We start from the raw sequence: 22,654 nt of genomic DNA on the forward strand, positions 1-22,654 counted from the left end.
TTCCGAAGCAATGGATCCATTATAAAATAATAATAAATATTTATTTATATATAAACAGTGATGGGGAATTAAAGTTGAATTATCCTGCTGTCAAATTTCACTTCGTCCCTTATCTCACGTAGCTCCGCTCGCTCTCTCCCAGTGGCCATGGATCCCAATCCTTGGTTATTCCCTCGACTACCGTTCGATTAAGCCTCTCCAGCTCATCTTCGCAACAATCCTTCGTCTCCATAGCAACTGTGGTCAAGGTCTGGAAACCCTTGGAATTGTGGGATGGAAGAGAAGAAATCGGTTAAGGCAAGCAGCACCAGTGGTGGAGAGCACGACACCGTATGGGAGTGCGCGATCCCGTACGTTCAGGACCCACGTGATCGCGACGCGCTCTCACTCGTGTGCAAGCGTTGGTACGAGATTGACGCCATCACGCGCAAGCACGTGACAATCGCACTCTGTTACACCACCACGCCTCAGCGGCTCTCGCGGCGGTTTCCCCACCTCGAGTCGCTTAAGCTGAAGGGAAAGCCGCGCGCAGCTATGTTTAATTTGATTCCGGAGGATTGGGGTGGTTATGTCACCACGTGGGTGGAGGAAATCGTGAGGTCGTTTGGGAGAATGAAAGCGCTGCATTTCAGGAGGATGATTGTTAAGGATTCGGATCTCGAGTTGCTTGCCACTTCCGCGGCGGGAAAGGTTCTGGAAGTCCTGAAATTGGATAAGTGTTGCGGGTTTTCCACAGATGGGATTCGGATTGTGGGACGATTGTGCAGGTTGATTCAATCCATGTTTTACTTAATTTAATTCATAAGTTTGTTATCTCTGTTTTTAGCAGCCTTCTAAGAGGCTCCGTCTAGGCACAACTCGGTCACTTCCTCGATTTTTAGACTTTTAGAAGCTGTCTGGGTATTGAGGAATTATCGGAGAAATACACAGATAAACAAGAAATTTTAGTTATTTAGATTAAAAAAAAACTTTCATTGGGACTGGCAGGTGAAGATTGTTTCAGTTTTGGGAAATAATAAACTTCTTAAATATTTTGTATGAGTTTTTCTATATTATTTTGGTGTCAGTTAAATTTTCAATGGCTTTGATCATCTACAACTTTAATCTTAATGGTCTTTACAATTTGGATTATATGTTGACCAGTATAGACCAATTAAACTGAGTGGTTCCTTGAATATGAATGAAGAACCAAAAATTCTTTTCTACTCCGGAAAGGGTATTGATCAGACTGCTGAGTCGATGTGGTAACATTTTCGTCTTTTCACTTAAAAATCATCCCCTTGTTTGGTCCAATTGGTTCTCTATCTTTCTCACATGGAATTCTCATCCTTTCTAGTCGCTATTTGATTTAAAACAGCAACTAAGGATGCAGGAAGTCTCTTTGTTTTCCAAATTTAGTAATATTTAATCCTTTTCAGGAATTTGAAAACTTTTGTTATGGAAGAAAGCTCGATGGTTGAGAATGATGGGGAATGGCTGCATGAGCTTGCTATGAACAACACCATTCTTGAGAATTTGAATTTTTACATGTCTGATCTCGTAAAAGTAAGGACTGGAGACCTTGAACTGATAGCAAGAAACTGCAAATCTTTGTCCTCAATGAAAATTTGTGAATGCGATCTTTTGGAGCTCATTGTTTTTTTCCGAGCTGCTAATTCTCTGAAAGAGTTTGCCGGGGGCTCGTTTAGTGAGCCTCCTGAACAGGTCGATGAAGGCCTTAACGAGCAATATGATAGATATAATGCTGTGGCATTCCCACCAAATATGTGCCGCCTTGGTCTTACATACTTGGGTAACAAAGAAATGCCCATCATCTATCCAATTGCTTCCAGATTGAAAAAATTGGATCTTTTGTACGTATTGCTTGACACTGAAAGCCACTGTATGTTACTGCAAAGATGTCCAAACTTGGAATTTCTTGAGGTAAAATTTTGACACCGTTGTTTAACCCTTTAAGCACGTACATCGTTAATTAAATTTTTTTTGGAAGCCACTCACGTCTTATGCATTTTGTCGTTTGTTGGAATCTCTCAGAACAAATTATGTTATTTCTCTGTCGGTCAAGAGTCTTTTCTTATGACACTTGTTCAGTAGAAGTCAGCTCATTTTTTCTCTATGGGATCAGTATCTTCATGTCCGCCAATGCATATTGTTTTTTGTTTATTAACGAAGATGGACCTCAAATCCAACTCATGAGCTACCATTTAATGGTGCCTTCTTTTCCTAAAAAATATTCACAATGGAATAGAATATGCATACTGGATGAATTCCGTGATGTTAGGATGGCTCGTCACGAGTCACATTATCCGTGAAGCTTATATAAAATATTCCAAACATGACTAGTTCTTGTGAAGAGAAGGCTACAAACTATCTAGTCTTAGATTCATAACTAAGGAGTAAGGATCCACCGATCAAGAAACTATGTGGCTGCTTCATTTTTCTCTATTTCATGGGATGCCCGTTTTACTCAATTTTTTGGGGCATGATTCAAAAAGGAAGGCATGGTGAGTGTTCTTGGTTCATTATATTGGCTCCTCTTTACACGTGTCTGATTCTTTTCGTTCCAAACTTTTACTTTTTAGTTTAGTAGTTTGGGGAGTAGGGTTGGACAATTATCACAGTTTGTCTCGATGGGACAAAAGCTCCGTTGTATCAAATAATGGAATCTTACAACACTTTTTTTCACAAGTTCTTGTTCCATATGTTTTTTCGCTGACATGTTTGGTACCAGGTATGAGTGAACAATATAAAAATTTAAGATTTCGTTGTCGCTATGTTGTTTTTGTTCTTCTCAATATATGATATATTCAGTTAATTTTCATTCTGAGTTCTGTCATTTAATTTATTGATCTCTTTACAACAGGCTAGAAACGTGCTTGGAGATAGAGGATTGGAAATTCTTGCTAATTTTTGTAAAAGATTGAAAAGACTTAGAATAGAGCGTGGAGCCGATGAACAAGATATGGAAGATGTGGAAGGCATGGTCTCACAGAGAGGATTGATTGCTCTAGCTCAAGGATGCCTTGAACTTGAGTATTTAGCTGTTTATGTGTCTGATATTACAAATTCAGCTCTCGAATGCATTGGTAGACACTCGAAAAACCTATGTGATTTTCGGCTAGTCTTACTTGATCGAGAGGAAGTTATTACCGATTTACCTCTCGACAGCGGAGTTCGATCTCTACTGATAGGTTGCCATAAACTCAGAAGATTTGCTCTATATCTCCGTCCCGGAGGGTTAACTGATGTAGGCCTCGGTTACATAGGACAGTACAGCCCAAATGTTCGATGGATGCTTCTTGGTTATGTTGGGGAGTCGGACGACGGGCTTTTGGAGTTTTCTAAGGGGTGTCCTAGTCTTCAAAAGTTGGAAATGAGGGGCTGTTGTTTCAGCGAACGAGCACTGGCTATAACTACCCTGCGGCTGCATTCTCTGAGGTACTTATGGGTTCAAGGATTTCGGACATCTAGGGATGGTCGAGATTTGTTAACTATGGTCAGGCCATATTGGAATATTGAGTTGATACCTGCGAAATATGGTTACATTGAGGACCCGAATGGGGAACGAGTTCTCGTGGAGCATCCTGCTCATATCCTGGCTTACTATTCTCTTGCTGGGCAAAGAACAGATTTTCCGGATTCCGTCACGCCTCTGTGTCCGAATGCTCATGCCTATCGATAGATTTGAATGTATGGCTTCTTCCTTAGGTGCCTGTTAACATACTAACGCCTCTTATTTTCATCTGTTTCACGTGAACTTTCACTCTTGAAAGCCTGCTTTCTTCTGCTCTCTTAGAACGCAACTTCTCTTGCTCTATAATAATTTTTTAAATCTTTTTGTTTTGTTGGGATTTGTCCAAACTAAGACAACTCTAGATAAAGCCAACACAGAAAGCTTATGATCTTAAAATACCACAAAATAGAAAGAAAAAAACAAGAGGATATTTTGAGAAAAAATAGGTAATCGATCAGATGTAGTCGATCAATTCGATCACTGGACACTCTTTTGGAAAATAAATAAATAAAATTATTATTTATCCATCTATTTCATCTTCATTTTAATTTTTCATTTTCACAACAATCTTACATGATTTGACTGCTATAATATATTTGTTCTTTTTTTTTTTAAAGCATGTATCTTGTGATTATGGTTTCAAGAATATTTATCAGTGACACGAGTCAATTCTATTGATATTTAATATTCTTAGTATAGAAAGTAATATTTTTTAACGAATGATCCAAATAAAAGAGATGTGTTATAAAATACGACGTGTGACATCGATTAAAACAAATTTTTGTTTTTATATGTTAAAAAAGCAAAACTAAAGATACTTTATTTTCTCAAAATAATTATTTAATCTTTGAAAATTGTCAAATATAAAATCAAAATTTTCTCTTTCTCATGCCAGGTTGGCACACAACCTAATAATAATCTAAGGTATTATTGTCTGTATTCACTTTATGTCCTTTTAACCCAAAAACTATTCCGAGAGAAAAGGGGGAATGTTCAATTTTTGATTTGATATGCGTTTCCAGCTACGTCCTTTCATCATCCCCCATTCCTTCTCTCTCCGCATATACATACACAACTCTACACATAAAATACGTTGGCACAAAATTCAGACCAATCCCTCATTTTTATTCAAAGTTTAAATCTACCCCTATACTTTCATCATTCTTTTGTACGTATCATATATATTTTGATTAGTCGTCAACAAATATTTGGTAGTTTTGTAAAATATATGAGGGAATATAAATTATAACAATTCAAATAAAAACACAATTTTTAGAATTTAAAAATTAATCATTTTTTTAAATTAATGATTATTTCTATAGTTAATAAATTAAATATTATTAATAGGAGAAGTTAATTGTGTTTAAATATATAAAAAATATATTTTTATCAAATTCTACCATCGGGTGCGGCTATAGAATTGTGATAACATTAATAATTTTGCAAAATTTAGATTTTATGTAGATCTGAGTTATCTATTACTGATTTATAACTTATTATGTAAAATAGATATATATAAGATTATGAAATTACATATTTTGTGGAAACTCAAAATATTTAATATAAACTATAAAAAAATATTCCTCTTTTAGCTCTATTTTAATTGAAATATTTTAAAATCATAAAATTATTGCATGATATTTTAAATAGCTTTGGATATTGTTTGGGGTGAATTCGAATATATAAATAAATACAGGGACGAGGTGGAAGCTTGCATAAAAAATGGGGGAAGAAGTCGAATTTTACCTGGAGATATTGTGGAAACCCAACCCACCATTTTCAACCATTCTCTCTTGTAAATATATCATTGTTGCTCAAACTTGACTTTGTACAGCAACTCCTGATCAAGTTTCATCTTTTAAGGTACAGTCCGCATTTGACCAGATGGGATTAATCTAAAGATTCCATTTTCCTTCTGAAACTAATGCTTCAATCCACAGATCGATCTTCGTTTTCAAGATTCTTGGCAAAGGGGTTCTGATATTAATCCAATGACTACTTTTCTTTTTGTTCCTATTTTTCAGAGTTGGAAACGTAAGCCTTCCAAGAAGTAGAGCAAAGTGAACCACGAAGTTTAGATCTGTTCAGTTCACAATGTCTTTTACAGGGACACAACAGAAATGCAAGGCCTGTGAGAAGACTGTTTATCCCGTGGAACTTTTGTCTGCTGATGGTGTTAGCTATCACAGATCTTGCTTCAAATGCTCCCATTGCAAAGGGACTCTTAAGGTACCCCGAATTATAGTGAAGATTGAAACTTTGATTTGTAAGCATTTCGATTTGAGTACCCAGATTTTCTGCGTTTATCTTGAGGAAAAGTTTGAAGTTTTGCTGATTTCTCTGTTTGGTAGTTTGTAATGAGCATTGGCATTTTAATTTGATGGGTTTAGGGTGGACGAAAATCGCAGTCTTGGAAAAAATCAAGTATGAATTTGATTTTTTTTTTTTTTTTTTTTTTTGTAGATTTGGCTTTGTGGGTATTCACTTTTAGTTGGGTTATCAAAGTTCAGGTTTCTAAAGTTAGCTGAGAATATTTTACATATCAAAACTGTTGTAACACAATTACTTGAGTCCAAATCCCTTTTCGTTTTCGATGAATGAATGCGTTTTGAATAGATAAACAATCCACGTAAATCCAACAAGAATGAAATTGAATAAGGAGCACACGAGATTTACGTGGTTCGATCAAGAATATGATCTACATCCACGGGAGGTGTTTTCATGATTGAATCAGTATACAAAATGAACAATTTACAGTTGCAATATAGACTCTCAACTCCACCCTTTTTCTCTTCTATGAATTACAAAGAAAAAAACTCTCGTGCCTTTGTTGAGAAGACTTGTTGCCTCTTGATCATTTTCTTTTCGGATGAGTTCTGTGTGTGTGTAACTCTTGACTTCACCTCCTTATATATCTACCTCATCACTGAGACAAATCTCATGATTGAATATATTCGGTGATCAAGTGCTGGTGTTAACCACTCACATTTGTCCAACCAACTTCTAGTTGTTTTAACTGATTCTTCAACCAACTTGATTGCTGACATACTACAAAAACTGCAGTAAGTAAAAAAGATCGGACATCAAAATTTATGATTTGGCAATGCATCTTGACAGTTATAGGTGACTTAAAGTTTTATGTTTGGAATGGATAGTGTTTCTTTGTATTTGTAGTAAATGGTGTCCCCCCCTTTTTTTGGCAGTTGAGCAATTTCTCATCAATGGAAGGTGTGCTGTACTGCAAGCCTCATTTTGAGCAGCTCTTCAAGCAAACAGGCAACTACAGCAAGAGCTTTGTTTCACGTATGCGCTTATTCAATAAAACACGACTCTCTAGTGAGCTTCTCATTATTTGTTTGATCAGTGACACTGCCTTTTTTCCTGCAGCTGTTAAGTCAGCTGAGAAGTCAACCCCAGAACTGGTAAAATTTCCTGAAGCAAATGTATTGCCTCTGTTTCATTCTCCATGTTTGTCATTCTTATACTTGTGAGATTTAGACAAGGTCACCGAGCAAAGCTGCTGGCATGTTTTCTGGGACGCAGGATAAATGTGCTACTTGTGGTAAAACAGCTTATCCACTGGAGAAGGTACATATCTCTTGTGGTAACTTATTGTGTCATAAATTCAAAAAGTAAATGCGATTTTCTAGTCCCTGCCTCCTTGATTCTACAATCCTCATTTCAATGGCTGCTCTTGGTAAATTTACCAGTCCCAACTTGATAATGTATATAATGACCAATGCTTTTGTCTAATGATGTCTTTGTGCCCCGTAACATTACCAAATTTCACCATCCCAAGAGATTTACATGTGATGGAGACTTTCTTTTTTCTATCATCATATAACTATTACCTCATAGCATATGCAAGCAAGTAGTGGTTCTCAGCTTTTATTTTTTGTGATTGTGAATTGAAGTAGTAGATTTGACGTTGGGAAATGAAAACGTGATTTTTTAATTTATTGTTTGTATACTTTATCTAATGGTTAATCTATTGATTTGATTAGCACTCGTGTGAACAAATATACTTGTTAAGGGAGGTCGGTGGCTAACTAGTGCTTCACGTGGCACAAATTTGATGATCTTGGAAATAGAAGCACTACGATTTCGCGTAGAAAATTCAAATTGCTTCACAAATGAGTATTAGAAGTCTGATCATATTAAAAGATGGATCATTATCTTAATAATATCAAATTTGATTCCAAATGTTAGAAATGAATCAGATTTGATATTAACAAGAATATGATGTATCAAAGCAATCCTAGTTTAAGATTAAGATGCATCTGTTGACCTGATTTTACAGAAGTAAGATTGATTTTGTAAATCTTTTGGAGTTGGAGTGGTTTAATCTAGAAGATAGTAAGTGTGGCATTGTGGCTGAAAAGTGAGACATTTACCACACGTGTTTTTAGCTTGATGTTTTAGAGCACGAACACTTTGCATTCTACGGCATATCTGATTGATGGATTTACATGGTAGAACCAGACATGTCTAATATGGTATAATTCTATAGATTTACATATTCTCGTTAAACTGTGATCCTCTATGTATATCAAGTGGTTGGAGAGGTAAAATTTGTATGAAAGAATATTTTGAGTTAAAGCTCGGGTTTTAGACAGAAATTGTATGTTGGTTGGACTGGATTGCATCCATTGTATAACTTTAAAAGCAAACATAATCCATAATCAGTGATTTTGATTAATCATTGTTCCTCTATATGGTATTTCAACTTGACCCGATTGTTTTGTTTTCTTTGGGATTAACATTAGAACCCTTGAGAGATGGTTGTGCTTTATAAGATAAGGTCATGATCCTAGAGATAAAAGTCATTCTATTCTCGTCGGTATGTTTTCAGGTGACAGTGGAGAATCAAAGTTACCACAAGTCTTGCTTCAAGTGTTGTCATGGAGGATGCTCTCTATCTCCATCGAACTATGCGGCACTGGACGGAAATTTATACTGTAAACCTCATTTTTCCCAGCTATTCAAAGAAAAAGGAAGCTACAACCACTTGATCAAGTCTGCGTCAATTAAACGCCCCACAGCCGTTGCTCCCGATTCTTGAACTCATTCTTGCTACAGTATACTATTTTATTTACTCGTGCTTGTTTGTTTCGGTGTGTTTTCTATTTGTAAAACTCAGAGGCAATCTGTTGTTCGACTTCAATTTATGGGAATGTCTGTTAATGGATGGAATGGTTTTTCTTGGAAAGATCATTTTTATTTTTTTCTTACAATTTCGTAAGACATGGCAATTCTTAGAAATGCTTACAAGTCAATTTTATTATATATAAAATGTTATCAGTTATATTCATTCTAAAAAACTAAATTATCAGTTATGTCAATTTTTTAAAAAATTATAGGAGGACTGTTTTTGCAAATCAAAAATCAAATAATCGAAAATGGTGAAAAAAACAAAAAACAAAATAGAGACTGAAAAAAACCGACTGCGTTCCTCGACTGCAAATTTTTTGGGCGGGGATGATGCATTCTTCCTCCCGCCAATTCCACCTCTTCATCTCTCCACTCGCTAGCTCCCTCCCATCACACAATCGAGAAACCCTGAGGAAAAAAAAAGCGAAAGACTGCAAAAATGTTTGAGCTGAGGATATTACAAGGGAGTTTGCTTAAGAAAATTCTAGAATAGCTCAAGGATTTGGCGACGGAAGCCAACTTTGACTGCTCGGCAAGTGGGTTCTCCCTTCAGGTCATGGATTCCAGCCTTGTGGCCCTGGTGGCGTTCTTGCTACGTTCCGAAGGATTCGAGCATTACTGGTGCGATCGTAACTTGACAATGGGGATGAATCTGGGTAACATGGCCAAGACGATCAAGTGTGCAGACAATGAGGATGTAGAGTCACGATCAAAGCTGCCGATGGCACGGATACTGTGACTTTCATGTGTAAACAACGAAAACAAGTTTAAAATATTCATTTGGGCCTACAGAAATTTCGACATGTAGAACATCCTAAAAAGTTCAAAACATATTCATGCTCGAAAATAACATCAAATTCACGATCAACCAAACAATATCCTATTGCAGCACTGGCCAGGACTAGACACAACATACTACAAATAAAATATAAAACAACGTAAAAACATCACCATACAGCTACACATGACATCTCCCTGACAAATATATCAAAGCAGTATAATATAGAGATATCTGAGAACTCTGACACAAACCAACTGACTACTGGGTACCACACGCTGACGCTTCACCAGACACGTCAAATCCAATTATGAATGACATCAAAAATAATCACAACATAAAAAGAAAATAGGGGTCGGACCCCAGTACGACAAACCAGTAAAATTACGATGTATATAAAAGACATGTAATAATACCAAGTAAATGCAATTATATGTGATGCATGAATGGTAACAATGGAACGACGGATACAAAACAGAGTCCAAATAAATAGCATCATCAACAGTAACAGTGGCCACTCGTGCCAGGAATGCAACATCAAATAGCCGCTCGTCCATGCACGTAGCATCGGGAATGCGAGTAGCTAAGTCGCTCGTCCCTAGCTGTCATCTGGGAATGTGGTTAATCCTAACTCACTCGTCCATCTAATGACTCAATATATCTCAACAAAATCAACATAAATCGCCGTTAAATGAGTCAAGCCTCAATATGTTATGCCAATACAATTTATGTATGAATGCAACAAAATAAACATTTAAGACACATAACAGCAAACAACATCCACTGAATATTCTTACACGCCAGTATAATCGTCATAATGATATAAGTTTGAGCGTACCTCAACTATAATTTACAATACCACAATAATTTCTTAAGTACTTTCTGATGAACTCGTCCAACAATATAATCTACAATATAAATTCGTTATATTCTTCAATATAGTGTATTTTAACCGACTAAAACAAATTAAATCGGCTCGGTTAAAATTCAAATTCCGGGCAACCCATAAAACCCGTTTAGTATCTGAAATTTCAAGCTTATACCCCAAGAATCAAGGTTTAAACGCACAACGGTGATCTCGCGAAGGTGGCTCGTCAGAAAAGTCTACGGAATTACTGTTCACGGTCAGAAAATAAGCTGGAAAAATAGCGGAAAAACTTAATACTTTGCTTATCAAACTAATCCATCAAAAACAACCAATAATCGAAGCAAAAATTTGACCTAACAGTTGCTGGAAAACAAGTCGATCGAGCTCACTAACTTTCGATTCAAGGCAGGAAAAAGTCTAATAAATGGAGGAAAAAGATTGCTAGCTGCTGCGCTACTTCTCCGACTGTTGGAGACGCTACGCGAGGTAGAGAAACTTTCTTTCTGTTGTGGATTAAATGATATGCTTTCTCTTATATCAAATGAGTTGAGTTAATTAATAAAGTGAAATGGGTCGGGCCCAAAATGGGTACTGGTCTCTCACAAAAGCTCTCTGTGACAATAAAAAATATACGACTCATTTTAAATTTAATTAAATAAAAGTGATTTTGATTTTTTTAAATCGAAAAAGGGAGTTGACTGCTGTTAATTAGGTGAGTTCATTTATTAGGTCATTAATTAGTTAATTAGATTTTACTTTTTTTAAAAATATTTTTTAATTGATATATCCCTCCTCGATTTGAGTTTTCATTTATTCCCACTATTTTTGTGTTCTTCACGACAAAATAATCAAAAATCATTTGAAAATTTGAAGATTTGTAGAGAAGTAAGTATATACTCGAATGCTCTGTATTGCTAGATTTGTCTCAGTTTAGTTCTGATTCTTTTTTTTTTTAGAATTTTTGTGAGTGGAGTTAGTGTGAGTATTTACAGTCGAGGAACGTGTTTATTGTGTGGTCGAGAAGGTGGATGGAGTGTGATTCGAGTATGATCGTATGTGCTAGGTCTGGATAGTGGAGTGTGAGTAGAGAATGTTAGTTCTGGCTATTGTGGTGGAGGTGCCTCGACCCACTGTGGGTCGAGGTGCAGCTGTGGGTCGAGGTGTGCATGTGCACACCTCGACCCACAACATGTGCACCAACCTGTGAGTCGAGCCACATAATAAGTCTATATAATAGCATATTTATAATATATCATATTTCTTTAAATACATACTATTGTCTATAATATAATAATCTTATCTATGTTTTGTAGGTTATGCCACCTGTGATCAAGAGAAGATGTGAAAGGAAAAAAACAAAATAGATTTCTATCTGTAGGAAAATTTAGTAGAAGATAAGATTGAATGATATATAAATTGTTTGAATTTAAAGATAATCGATTTGATTTTATTAATATGTAATGTGTTTGTGGTGAATTTTTAATTTTGGTATGGGTCGAGTGGACAAGATTGTAATGTGTGTAGTAGATTTTTAAATTTGGGTCGCGCGGGTGGTAAATTGTTTCAATTTTGGGACGAGTGGGTCGAGTGATAATGTTAGAGGTTTGGTTTAGGGTTTTGTTTAGGATTTAGGGTTTGGGTCGAGTTTGGGTCGAGATGGGTCGAGTGGGTAGGAAATTTTTGATATTTTTGAGTTTTGATCATTTTATAATATAGAATTCACTTTATATATAATTAGAATGTAAATATATATAAAAAATTTATTTGTGTAAACATTAGTTATATGTTATAATTTAAGTATGTTAGTTAAAAAATTCATAACAAGTAGAAGAATGTATCTCTTATTCTAACAATGCGAGTTGAATTTATACTCGACTAAAAATCTTAACAAATTTTATAATTTCACTAAAATTCATAATAATTTTTATAATAATAGAACTAAAAAAATTCTAACAAATTTCATTATATATTCACTTTAATGAATGTATATCGAAGCATATGAAATTAATATTTATTGTATATAAACATTAACAAATTTTATAATTCTACTAAAATTATTAACAAATTTTATAATAATAGAACTAAAAAAATTTATAACAAATTTCATTACATATTCACTTTAATGTAATGAATGTACATCAAAGCATATGAAATTAATGTTTATTGTATAAACATTAACAGATTTTATAAATTTTATAATTATACTAAAATTTTTAACAAATTTTATAATAATATGCTTCTCGGCACATCTATTACAATATATATATATATATATATATATATATATATATATATATATATATATCTAGCTTTATGGGTCGAGAAGCCAAAATTATGCTTCTCGACCCATCTCGACCAACGCGACCCAATTAATCTCGACCCAATTTTGTGACGAGTCATAACCCTAGATCCAGTTTTGATTGAAATTGTTATAATCCTTAGCACATAAAATTAAATTATCAAATTGAGTGTACTGCACCAAATATTCTATCTCTTTCTCATTTAAAAATGATATAATTTTCTTACAGATTTCAACATATCTTGATCCTAAAGTTAACTTGCATTCAAAAAATTGATACTTTCCAAGTTTAGCGGGAAATTAAACCTGTAAAAAAAACAAAACAAACAAAAAGATTATTAGTTATATAAATTTAAAACAAAACAAAGATTATTAATTATAAAAAATTAAAATTAATGGATCGTGCTTCACGACCCAAACTTTGGGTTGTGAAGCACTGCACAAGTCGTGAAGCCGTGGGTCGTGAAAGCCGTGCTTCATGACCCTTGGCTTCATGACCCAGAGTGAAGCTCTTCATCTTGAGTCGTAAACACTGACGAGATACAATAAATTTCATATCTCAAAATAAATTTCTTATCAATACGTGGTTTTCTTGTTGGATTTGTTGCAGAGCAATAACTTGTAGACTCGTGGTTAATTGTTAGCCAAAAAATGAAAGGATGGAAGGTTGAGAAGAAAAAGATTTTTTGTGAAGATAAAAAATGAAATGAGATCTAGGGTTCGGGAAAGATGGAAAAATTGAGTAAAATAAGTTTTTTTATTTAATTAAATTATAAATTTTATTATATATAAAATTAAAATACACTAATAAATAAATTAGTTTTTAAACAAAGGATAAAAAAATAAATTAATTCACTGTTTTTTTTAATAAACTCTTCCGTACTCCATATTTCCTCATTTTCCCAAAGCTCTCGTATGTTTATGCATTTGACATCTTACAGTCATTTATCTGCAAGTTCTTCTGTCTCTTTTTATTTGGTTCGATTTATGAAGCTCAAGATAAGATTGCTGATTTTGAAATGAAGCTCATGGACGATAGTGAGCACCTAGGGATTCCGGAAACAGAATCCAAAGCCAAAGTTAGGATGGAATCTGGAGAATTTGCAGAGATCTCAGCTCCATTGGAGATACAGGTGCTTTTTCTTGATTAAGTTTTTGGAGTCATTTGATACAGTTTATTCTATGTCTTTGACACATATCTCATGTCACGATCCCTTTGTTGATGCAGTTGTGTTTCTTTAACGAAAGAAGGGGTAAGATTCTCCACTAGAGGTGACATTGGCGTAGCGAATATTGTCTGTAGTCAAAATTCTTCAGTAGACAATGTCGGTATCCATTTTGTAGTTCCTTTATATTAAAAAAATTTCAGAAATTTTCTTAATGAACTGAAACCACATTGTTCTTGCATATAAGATTTTAGCCTGAAGATGCTACGATCATAGAAATGGAGGAATCAGTTACTCGGACCTTTGCACTGAGGTACATGAACTCATTCGCCAAGGCCACCCCACTTTCGAGCCAAGTGACTCGTTATCATGTCTGCCGATAAACCCGTTGTGGTCGAGTATAAATTTGCAGAAGTGGGTTCTCCGGTTCTATCTTGACCCGAAGATAGAAGAAGATGAGGATGGTGGAGCAGCTCCGGTGCAGAAGAAAACGAAGATAGAAAGTAAGGCTAAAGTGGGGAAGAAACAAGAGGAAAAAACGGAGCCTTTACTTGTCGGATAAACTGAGCCTAAAGTTGGCAAGAAGCTAAAGGCAGAAGCATATCCCATAGTTGTTGAGGAATCTGACCCGGCAGTTTGAGAAAGAAAGCCTAAAGTGGTAATTGATCATAAAGTGAAAACTGATGGTGAAAGTTGATTTCTTGATGGAAACCAAGCATGAAACTGAAGCCAAGGGTGAATATGAAGCCATGGATGTTGAATGATTTGGGTGGTCTTGTTTGATTTTGTGATATGGTGGTGAGATTCATATTCTGACTGGATGGGAAATAGGGGGTTTGTTTTGTTGTGGTGCAATTAGAATGATCGAATATGTAACAAGAATATTTGATCTGAAATGTGTGCTCAGATTGCAAATCTTGATCTATGAAGCTAATTTTACTTTTCAGTTTCTTGAATGGAAGTGGCATTTCAAATTGTGCCAATGTTTGTGTAGTAATAAATAAAAAACGAAAAGCAAAAGGTTACAAATTAAATCCCCTCTCTTGAAATACAGTAAATGGTGAATGGCTTGCCAAATCATGGTGGTATATCACATATCTTTCTTTCTTTATGCTTCGTTGTTGCACTTCCATCATCACAAAAAAAAAAAAAAAATTGCCGACTCCAATCCATGTGCTGAATTTTGATGAGTAGACTGATGTAATCCACACAACAGCATGCACAACCATTATATACTCAAACAAAATTTAACCACAAAAACTACTATTGAGATACAGCAAGGAAAAAAGAATTGTAAAATACAGAGACGAAGGGAACAACAAGAAATCTGATCGTGAATAAGAATTTCACATTAACACCTTTTCGAGGACTGGGTTCGTCAGAAGAAGATGGAGACTACAAGAAAAAATGTCTTGTCGATCGATTTAATGATTAAAAAAAAACTATGCTGTATAGGGTGGGTTTTAATAGTTTCTTGAAAGAATACAAGGCAAAAAATAGATCTTTCAGCTGGCAAGAATCAAGGCCACATTTAGTCATTTAGTGAACTTCTACTCTGTAAATCAAGTGATGGTTTGCTGGTACATGTCAAACCTCTTCCTGAGTTTCGAGAGAACAATAGGTCGTTGGTTAAACTTCGTACACCAGCTGCACAGACGACAGCCATCAGCTAAGTTTGCTTTAACTCTTCAGATATTCTTTCATTTACTTCGCTTCTTGGCTTCACTATAGAGGATGACACCCATCACTGTCAGAGTATACCCGAGCATTCCAGTAACAGAGACGGGATTCTTAAATATCAAGATGGAAATTACCACTGCTACTGCCCCTTTAGCATTTCCAAGGACCTGAAAGAGTAAACCGTTACACCTAGGAAGTATTCCACTTGGACATTCAACAGGGAAACCAGAGGTCCAGAAGTAGTATTAGCCAACAGACCATAAGTTAATTGTATTGTTTGGACAGTCATAGCAATGTAAATAGAAATCAAGTTTTTAATTCCGATCGTTAGACATAATTATAATGGTTCAAATGGGAATGGGGTATGTTGTTCAAAATGTGGAAAACATATCAAGCTTCCATAGCAGATTCCCATTCAAACAAAAAATAGCAACATAAATTCAGAGGTGTGACTCTTGTCAACAACTGTTACGTGATGATGGTCCTTGCTCGACTCAGTTTCTAGAAGAGCTAAAAACAAAGGTCAGAAAATAAATCTATTACCAAAAAAACAAAATTATATATAAAACTTATAATTCAGACATCGTGAAGAAGGTATCCCCAACTTATATTGAAATCGCTACCCGTGAAGCCAACACGCTATTTCTGGGGCACAAAGATCCTCTCTCAAAATATTATTTGAATTGCTTATAATCATTTTCCTTTAATAAATAGTGCACAATGTTATTGGCACTATGAAGGCAAGAAAAAAGAACACAATTCAGACAATAAGATCTTGTTCATTTTTGTGCCAGGAAGATTTCCCTTCCCAAAACGGAGACAAACACACTAAATTAATTTTCATTTCCTCTCCCCCATATATGGTTTTCATCCTTCTCATAGCTTCAACAAAATCATTACTTTCAACTAACTTTTCCCAATCCCAAAAAAACCTCTATTTTATGTTGAAATATTATCCCAAATATAACATTTTAAAACTTTCAATTTATTTTTTAAAACAGTTTCTGACAGGATTTGACAAATACAATAATAATCATCATTCCACAAAACAAAACCAAATACACAATTTTTTACTTCAAATAATTTGCAAAAGTTATTCCAAAATTGCCAAAACAAACAAAGAAGCCCTAGTTCATGGCATCTGAAGCCACGGACCACGTCTCTTAAAGAAGAGTGAACACAAATTCCCAAGTCTACAATTTTTTGTACCCTATGATATTTAATATCATTGCTATTTTGTTCATTGACAAAACTCTCATTATACCGCATCATTGTTTCATGATGTAAAACCTACCATTAATTCTGGTTACAGTTCTCATTCGCTGTTGTATACGTAATATTCAATGACAATAAATCAATACAATGAAGGGGAATAACTTGGAAAAGGAAGTAAGAATTACCTGAAGAGTAAGGGCACTGGTGTGCTTTGTGACCAAAAAATTGGTCAAATTTACAAAATATGCAAGTGCAGAATTGAATAGCAGCAACCAAATAATTCTTAGATCCTCTCTTGCGAGTGCCAATGTGATGCCCACTACATTTTCTTCCATAGCGAGTGTTGCAGGAAGTAGAAGTACGACAGCAATAGGAGCCATGTACAGAAGCAGATTCATAGAGTTAAGTTTTTCCCTATATCAGAATAAAATAAAATTTTAGAGCTTATATCAAATTAATTTACAGAAAAAATAAACATAAAATTCGAGCAACGCGTTCACCAGAATAAAAGATACACCAGGAAACAAAAAACTACCCTTCAGATGAAAGCAAAATTCCCTGAACCACTGATTTAAGTGCCCTTGCAGCTGTCGCACCAACGCACATAATAAATCCAAACAAATGGAAACTCGGTTCGCCCTAATACCAATGAAAGATGGAAAGAATAAAAGAAAAATTAATTTTTCCCAAAGTCATAAAACAAGAAATTCAGCTGTTAGACGTGCGAGAAGTAGAAAAATTGGTGATACATGCTTTCATATTTATTTTGCAGCCTCGACTTATCTTAACTAAAAAAACATATCGTCAAAATTGGTCATTACCGTTGAGCTACACATTTTATTATCCATGAAAATTATTCCCAATGTATTCAGACATCATCCTCAAGCTCATAATATATTCTAGTATAAATTACAAAAAAAAAAAAACAGCAAGTACCGCTAACTCTAACGAATAGATAAGCGTACAACAGTTCTCCCAGGACCTCTCACCGACTCAATCCACATCAAACCGATGAGGATACATGGAAAAAAATAATGCCTGATCAAGAAAATTCAATAGCAGCTCTACGATGTACCCATTAAAAACCATATTAATCGGGGTCACACTGAGAAATGTAATATAGATGAAGGGCGACGATATATTTTGAACTTATAAAAAAATTAAATAAAAAGTTTGAATTTTCTCATATGCTACTCATTCAGCTAAATCAGCCCCATACATCGATCAATATCTTAATCAAAACACAAAAGAACAAAAAATAAACCCATACCCCGCTAGCAATGACCACTCCGGTAACAACTGGAATCAACGTCACGTAAGTCAACCATGCCTCTCGTTTCAGCGTCATTAAATACGCAAACACTGCCGTGAAGAAAGGCGTGGTTGCCCCAATCGCCTGATTAAAGCTAACAGGCAAATACTTGAGCGAAACATTCCCACTAACCACCGACGCGCAGAAAATCAAGCTAAGAGCCGAAATCTTCATAAACTGAACCCTAGATCTTATCGTCTGCATCGGAACCATCTTCATCCACACGATTGCGATGTAGCTGAGCAATGAGCAGGCAGTCATGTGGCACATCGTCAAGAAAATCGGAAACCTGAACCCGTAATTGCTCAACAAGTACTTGTTCAATAACAAAACCCCAATGTTGGAGGAATACCATGCCGACACCAATCCGATTGTGAAAAATCGGCCCGAGGATTTCATCGCGGACATCTTTCCTAAATCTACCAAATCAAATTATTAAATTACGAGCGAAAAACGCACCTAAAAAAAATGATCTTTCTACGAAATGGGAGATATAGGTTTTTCAATGGATAAATTAGAGTCGATGGAGGAGGAGGAAGAAGTGAAGGGATCTGAGATGCATCTGTGAATGAATTGAGAAATTCAGTGGAAGGAATGAAATCGTGCGTAGAACGTCTATATCTATCTATATATATATATATATATTTTGTTTTTGGTAAATTGATCTTCTTATTTTACCATAAACACGTGATCATTATACTAAAAGTTATACTATGTAATAAAACTTGAGTCTCTTTAGTATCTGAATTTGGTCCGAATTGATTATACCAAACTAAATTTATATATTTAACCAATCATATAAATGGACTTAAAACCACGAAAAATTAAACAGAACATCGCGTTTTAAATGGACTTATTAAATTCTCCGTTTTCTCGTCGTATATAAAAGTTAAACACGCGAAACATGTGAATACATAATTTTCAAGGTACATTCACGAAATATTCATTGTGTGTGTTCTTGAGACGCCCTTGATTATGGGAAAACACAATTTGCATTTCAAAACTAGCTGGCTAATTCTGATGACATGCATTCAACAAACATGTAATATAATTTAGTAATTTTTCAAATTCGGTCCAAATTTTTAGTACTAGTCAATTTTTTTTAGCATCGTTCTTTAATGAATTAGAACCAGTTGAGACTGCCACAGTCTTTGGTTTTATTGTATTTATTTATGATTATTAAATCAAATTGAAGTAGTATAAGTAGAATCGGATCAGAAGCAATCGCATCATAATTTCCCACGATTTGACAACTAAACGAACTAGCCGACCTTCAGTTTGAAGCAAAGGTGGTAGTTATGCATAAATCATTACTGCAAATTTTTTTTTTTTGTGTGTGTGATGAGAAATTCTGCGCAACATTTATCGAAAAATGTCATTCTAATTCATATATATCGCATAAATAACTAAATATATTGTTGGGATAGTTACATTTACCTCTTTTGAGGTTTATCATCGTTTCAAAAAAAATATTAAACTATATTTAGATGTTACATTTACCTCTTCATATTTCAATCTAGTTCTTTCTAAAATTACAAACACTTCGATCAAGTTTATCGTATTTATTTATGACAAAAACTTGTGTGAGACGGTCTCACGGGTCGTATTTTATGAGACGAATATCTTATCTGGGTCATTCATGAAAAAATATTAATTTTTATGCTAAGTGTATTGCTTTTTATTGTGAATATCGGTAGGGTTGACCCGTCTCACAGATAAAGATTCGTGATACTATCTCACAAGAGACCTATTTATTTATTAATTTTCACGAGTCTAAAGAGAGTTATATGTAATATTTAAATATAGTTGGATTTTTTTTTTTTACTATTGCAAATTTAAGAGGAGATGAATTTAATTAAGCATGTTTGAATTATTCGACGGGAAGAACCGAGAACGTGCCGAGATGCGCAAATAAATGCATGGAGTAAGCAAGGGGTGGGGTGTTGACTTAACAATTGTATTTAAATTTGGGTTAAACCAAACACAGTTGAATGTAAACCAATTAATATATATTATATTTCTTATATAAATAAATAACAAGAGATCGAAAAACTATCTGGCTGCATGGCATTTGCCAATTGTTTTTGTTGAATTACTATAATCAAATACATAATTTCCAGCATGAATAAAATAATAGCAAAAACTTGTGTGAGACGATCTGACGAGTCATATTTTGTGAGACGATTCTATTATTTAGTCATCAATGAAAATATTACTTTTTATGCTAAGAATATTATTTTTTATTGTGAATATCATAGGATTGACCCGACTCACATATAAAAATTCGTGAGATCTACTCTAAAATAATATAGCTGAGGAAATACAATATTTGCTGTTCTTGAGATTCCCTTGATTCTGGGAACACGATTTGCATTTCAAATACTATCTTATCTTATCTTCTTAATAATAGTATCGAAAGATTTAAAACAAAAGTTATTTTATGTGATATTAATAACATGAGATTTAGGTTGTCACTTCTAATGCAAAGATAAAAGAAGGATATTTAGTAGCACTGTCAAACATGGATGGAAAACCACCGAGCAAAATGGAAAAGGAGACAATAAGAACGATGTTTTTTAATTTAATTATGCCAAAATCAAGAAACAGGACTGCAAAGGTCAGGACAAACAAAAAAAAAGCAGAAGAAAAGTTCGGCTCCGGCCACTTCGTTGAATGACTTGTGACATCTCTTTGTTTCCAAGCTCAAACATTTTTTGTTGCTTCAATTGCCTGTAAAATTTGAAATAATAAAGCATCAATTTCGACAGCATATATCAAACTGCTAATCATCGAATACACAGTAGCAGCACAAGTCAGATATCGGTTTTCTTCTAGGCGCTACCCGGTTGATGGCTTCTTGGAAGCGCAATGCTCGGAGCTTATCAAACTGCGACGTCACTTAATGCAGTTTCTCACTTAAAATTAACACCTGCATTAGGAACAGGAGACACTTGACATATCGACAAGGATATTATAACGCAAATGCCAAAAAATTATGTATGATGCACTCAATATAGATGACTCTGGAACCAACTATTTGGGTTGCTGAGTTTTACTTTGAGATGTAGATGCCTTTTTCTGTTCAGAATATTGAAATCAAAATGGAGGAAAAGCTATTCGGTGCCACAACACCTTGCACCATGCCATTCTATCTGAACCAAATTCCAGAGTAGCTAATTTAATACCAAGTTTAAGAAGAAATCTACGGATGCCAAGATGATATGTAATTCAACGCTGCAATTGTATACTCCTTGGGAAAAAAACATGAACAAATAAAAGTTTGTTTCCTGTACAATTATTAATAAAGATCCTGAGAGGTAAAAAAAGGCTACCAGACAGTAATGAATTAACATGTTTCTTGATTTCAACAAACTAAGATTAACGGATCTACCAAATATACCAAGGTTGGGGTGGCTGTTTTGCCAAAACTTGAATCCTAGGTTTGAATCGAACTTTATTTGGGGTAAAAAAACTCGTACCACTCCATGTTTGTGCGCTATACTATCAGTATTTGAATTATCACTTCTGATGCTAAGTCACCCCTTTGCATTTGCATCCTCCTCGTTTATGCTATTTTTGAGAACATCTATTCTCTCTTTACACGTTTTAATGAAAATTGTAACCTGCATATGTAGAGTCAGTAAAAAACGTGCTGGAATATAGTACCATCAAGCAAGATCGTTATGTAATCAGCTAAAAAACAGAGTAAAAAACTGATACATGTTACAAATATATCACAAGCTATTGATCTCCACTCATTTTGATGCAGGAAATCTTTCTATATTTCCTCAATGACAAGCCAAAAAGACTCAAAGTTCTAATCTTTGGTTCAAAGAGCTGCGGAGATGGATCCTCGGAGAAAAGTGAAAAGGCATGGTACATATAAGGCATCTAAAGTTTGGAGAATACAAAAGAATGCACAATCAAGCTCTCTATGTGAATGTGCATGTGGCATAGTGAACACGAACGAAACCGATTCAGAGATCAATACTTGATGCAACATGAAAAGTTGTAAAAGAAGATAAACAACACGAAATGACATTGGACAGTTGAGCTATACAGACATGTCTTGGTTTAAGGAGCTGACTGTAAGTTGAACAGTGAGGATTAAATTCAGCAGGGCATGCTAAAGATGAAGTTAAGTCATGGGAATTATGTTACACAATCAAATAAAATGAAATTGTAAGTGGCATGATATATACATATGATTCACTAAGAGGGAACTGTATGTGGCACAATAAGTATTTCACAGATTAAAAAACGTAAGTTTGCTCTTCATTATTGATTGCTAATCATTTAATATACTGTCATTTTTTCACCTGAATTATGTCCAAAAGGTTGAATTTTATAACATGGTAGTTACAGAAATGCGACTGAAAACTGACAGATACTTTATGTGATACACGCATGAAGTGGAAAGCCACGCCCCGGGGAGAGATAATAGGCATCCAGAACGATTTCAAGCATGAGGAACAAAAGGGTCCCGACAAAAAACAATGTGGCAAGTATGTGGATAACTGCACACGACACCTGAGGACGGATAATGTACCCACAATCATTAAAAATACGCTTTCACATCAGTAGGTAACCAAGCGGGTTCAGTCCGCCTCCAAATAGGTTGATGTTTAATCAATCCAATCCGCCTATTTCATACGGACATATCCTGTTTTG

General features: G+C 34.9%; 3 protein-coding genes, 1 long non-coding RNA gene and 1 pseudogene across 4 annotated transcripts; 3 read left to right on the plus strand and 2 right to left on the minus strand.

The window, feature by feature from the left end:
• The first annotated feature begins 65 nt into the window (after nt 1-65).
• LOC142534206 (coronatine-insensitive protein 1-like) lies at nt 66-3,790 on the plus strand. The gene is made up of 3 exons (XM_075641140.1): nt 66-767; nt 1,419-1,923; nt 2,864-3,790. Exons 1-3 carry the CDS (start codon nt 274-276, stop codon nt 3,680-3,682), a joined length of 1,818 nt encoding a protein of 605 aa, XP_075497255.1. The 5' UTR covers nt 66-273; the 3' UTR covers nt 3,683-3,790.
• A 1,454-nt stretch (nt 3,791-5,244) lies between these two features.
• On the plus strand, nt 5,245-8,741 carry LOC142534208 (LIM domain-containing protein WLIM2b-like). Its single transcript, XM_075641142.1, has 6 exons — nt 5,245-5,377; nt 5,539-5,743; nt 6,718-6,817; nt 6,902-6,936; nt 7,013-7,102; nt 8,367-8,741. Exons 2-6 carry the CDS (start codon nt 5,609-5,611, stop codon nt 8,574-8,576), a joined length of 570 nt encoding a protein of 189 aa, XP_075497257.1. The 5' UTR covers nt 5,245-5,377; nt 5,539-5,608; the 3' UTR covers nt 8,577-8,741.
• Nucleotides 8,742-13,520: 4,779 nt separating this feature from the next.
• Nucleotides 13,521-14,102, plus strand: LOC142534221 (uncharacterized). The gene is made up of 2 exons (XR_012816938.1): nt 13,521-13,743; nt 13,839-14,102. It is a non-coding gene; the product is annotated as an uncharacterized LOC142534221 (long non-coding RNA).
• A 1,004-nt stretch (nt 14,103-15,106) lies between these two features.
• LOC142534220 (putative sugar phosphate/phosphate translocator At3g11320) lies at nt 15,107-18,598 on the minus strand. The gene is made up of 4 exons (XM_075641152.1): nt 17,942-18,598; nt 17,207-17,310; nt 16,857-17,085; nt 15,107-15,623 (listed from the first exon to the last, which is right to left on the minus strand). Exons 1-4 carry the CDS (start codon nt 18,389-18,391, stop codon nt 15,477-15,479), a joined length of 930 nt encoding a protein of 309 aa, XP_075497267.1. The 5' UTR covers nt 18,392-18,598; the 3' UTR covers nt 15,107-15,476.
• A 1,848-nt stretch (nt 18,599-20,446) lies between these two features.
• On the minus strand, nt 20,447-21,899 carry LOC142534226 (syntaxin-81-like; annotated as a pseudogene).
• Nucleotides 21,900-22,654: the final 755 nt, after the last annotated feature.

Source organism: Primulina tabacum, unplaced genomic scaffold (genome assembly GCF_025594145.1).
Source record: "Primulina tabacum isolate GXHZ01 unplaced genomic scaffold, ASM2559414v2 Contig429, whole genome shotgun sequence".
NCBI lineage: Eukaryota > Viridiplantae > Streptophyta > Magnoliopsida > Lamiales > Gesneriaceae > Primulina > Primulina tabacum.

Bases quoted from the DNA above. Each gene is read 5' to 3' on its own strand.
- LOC142534206 (XM_075641140.1), top strand. From the start codon at position 274: ATGGAAGAGAAGAAATCGGTTAAGGCAAGCAGCACCAGTGGTGGAGAG. The intron at 768-1,418 runs GTTGATTCAATC...AATCCTTTTCAG, and splicing joins ATTGTGGGACGATTGTGCAG to GAATTTGAAAACTTTTGTTA. The intron at 1,924-2,863 runs GTAAAATTTTGA...TCTTTACAACAG, and splicing joins CAAACTTGGAATTTCTTGAG to GCTAGAAACGTGCTTGGAGA.
- LOC142534208 (XM_075641142.1), top strand. From the start codon at position 5,609: ATGTCTTTTACAGGGACACAACAGAAATGCAAGGCCTGTGAGAAGACT. The intron at 6,818-6,901 runs GTATGCGCTTAT...TTTTTCCTGCAG, and splicing joins CAGCAAGAGCTTTGTTTCAC to CTGTTAAGTCAGCTGAGAAG. The intron at 7,103-8,366 runs GTACATATCTCT...GTATGTTTTCAG, and splicing joins CAGCTTATCCACTGGAGAAG to GTGACAGTGGAGAATCAAAG.
- LOC142534220 (XM_075641152.1), bottom strand. From the start codon at position 18,391: ATGTCCGCGATGAAATCCTCGGGCCGATTTTTCACAATCGGATTGGTG. The intron at 17,086-17,206 runs GTAGTTTTTTGT...ATTCTGATATAG, and splicing joins ATTTTGCTTTCATCTGAAGG to GGAAAAACTTAACTCTATGA. The intron at 15,624-16,856 runs GTAATTCTTACT...TTACTCTTTCAG, and splicing joins CCAGTGCCCTTACTCTTCAG to GTCCTTGGAAATGCTAAAGG.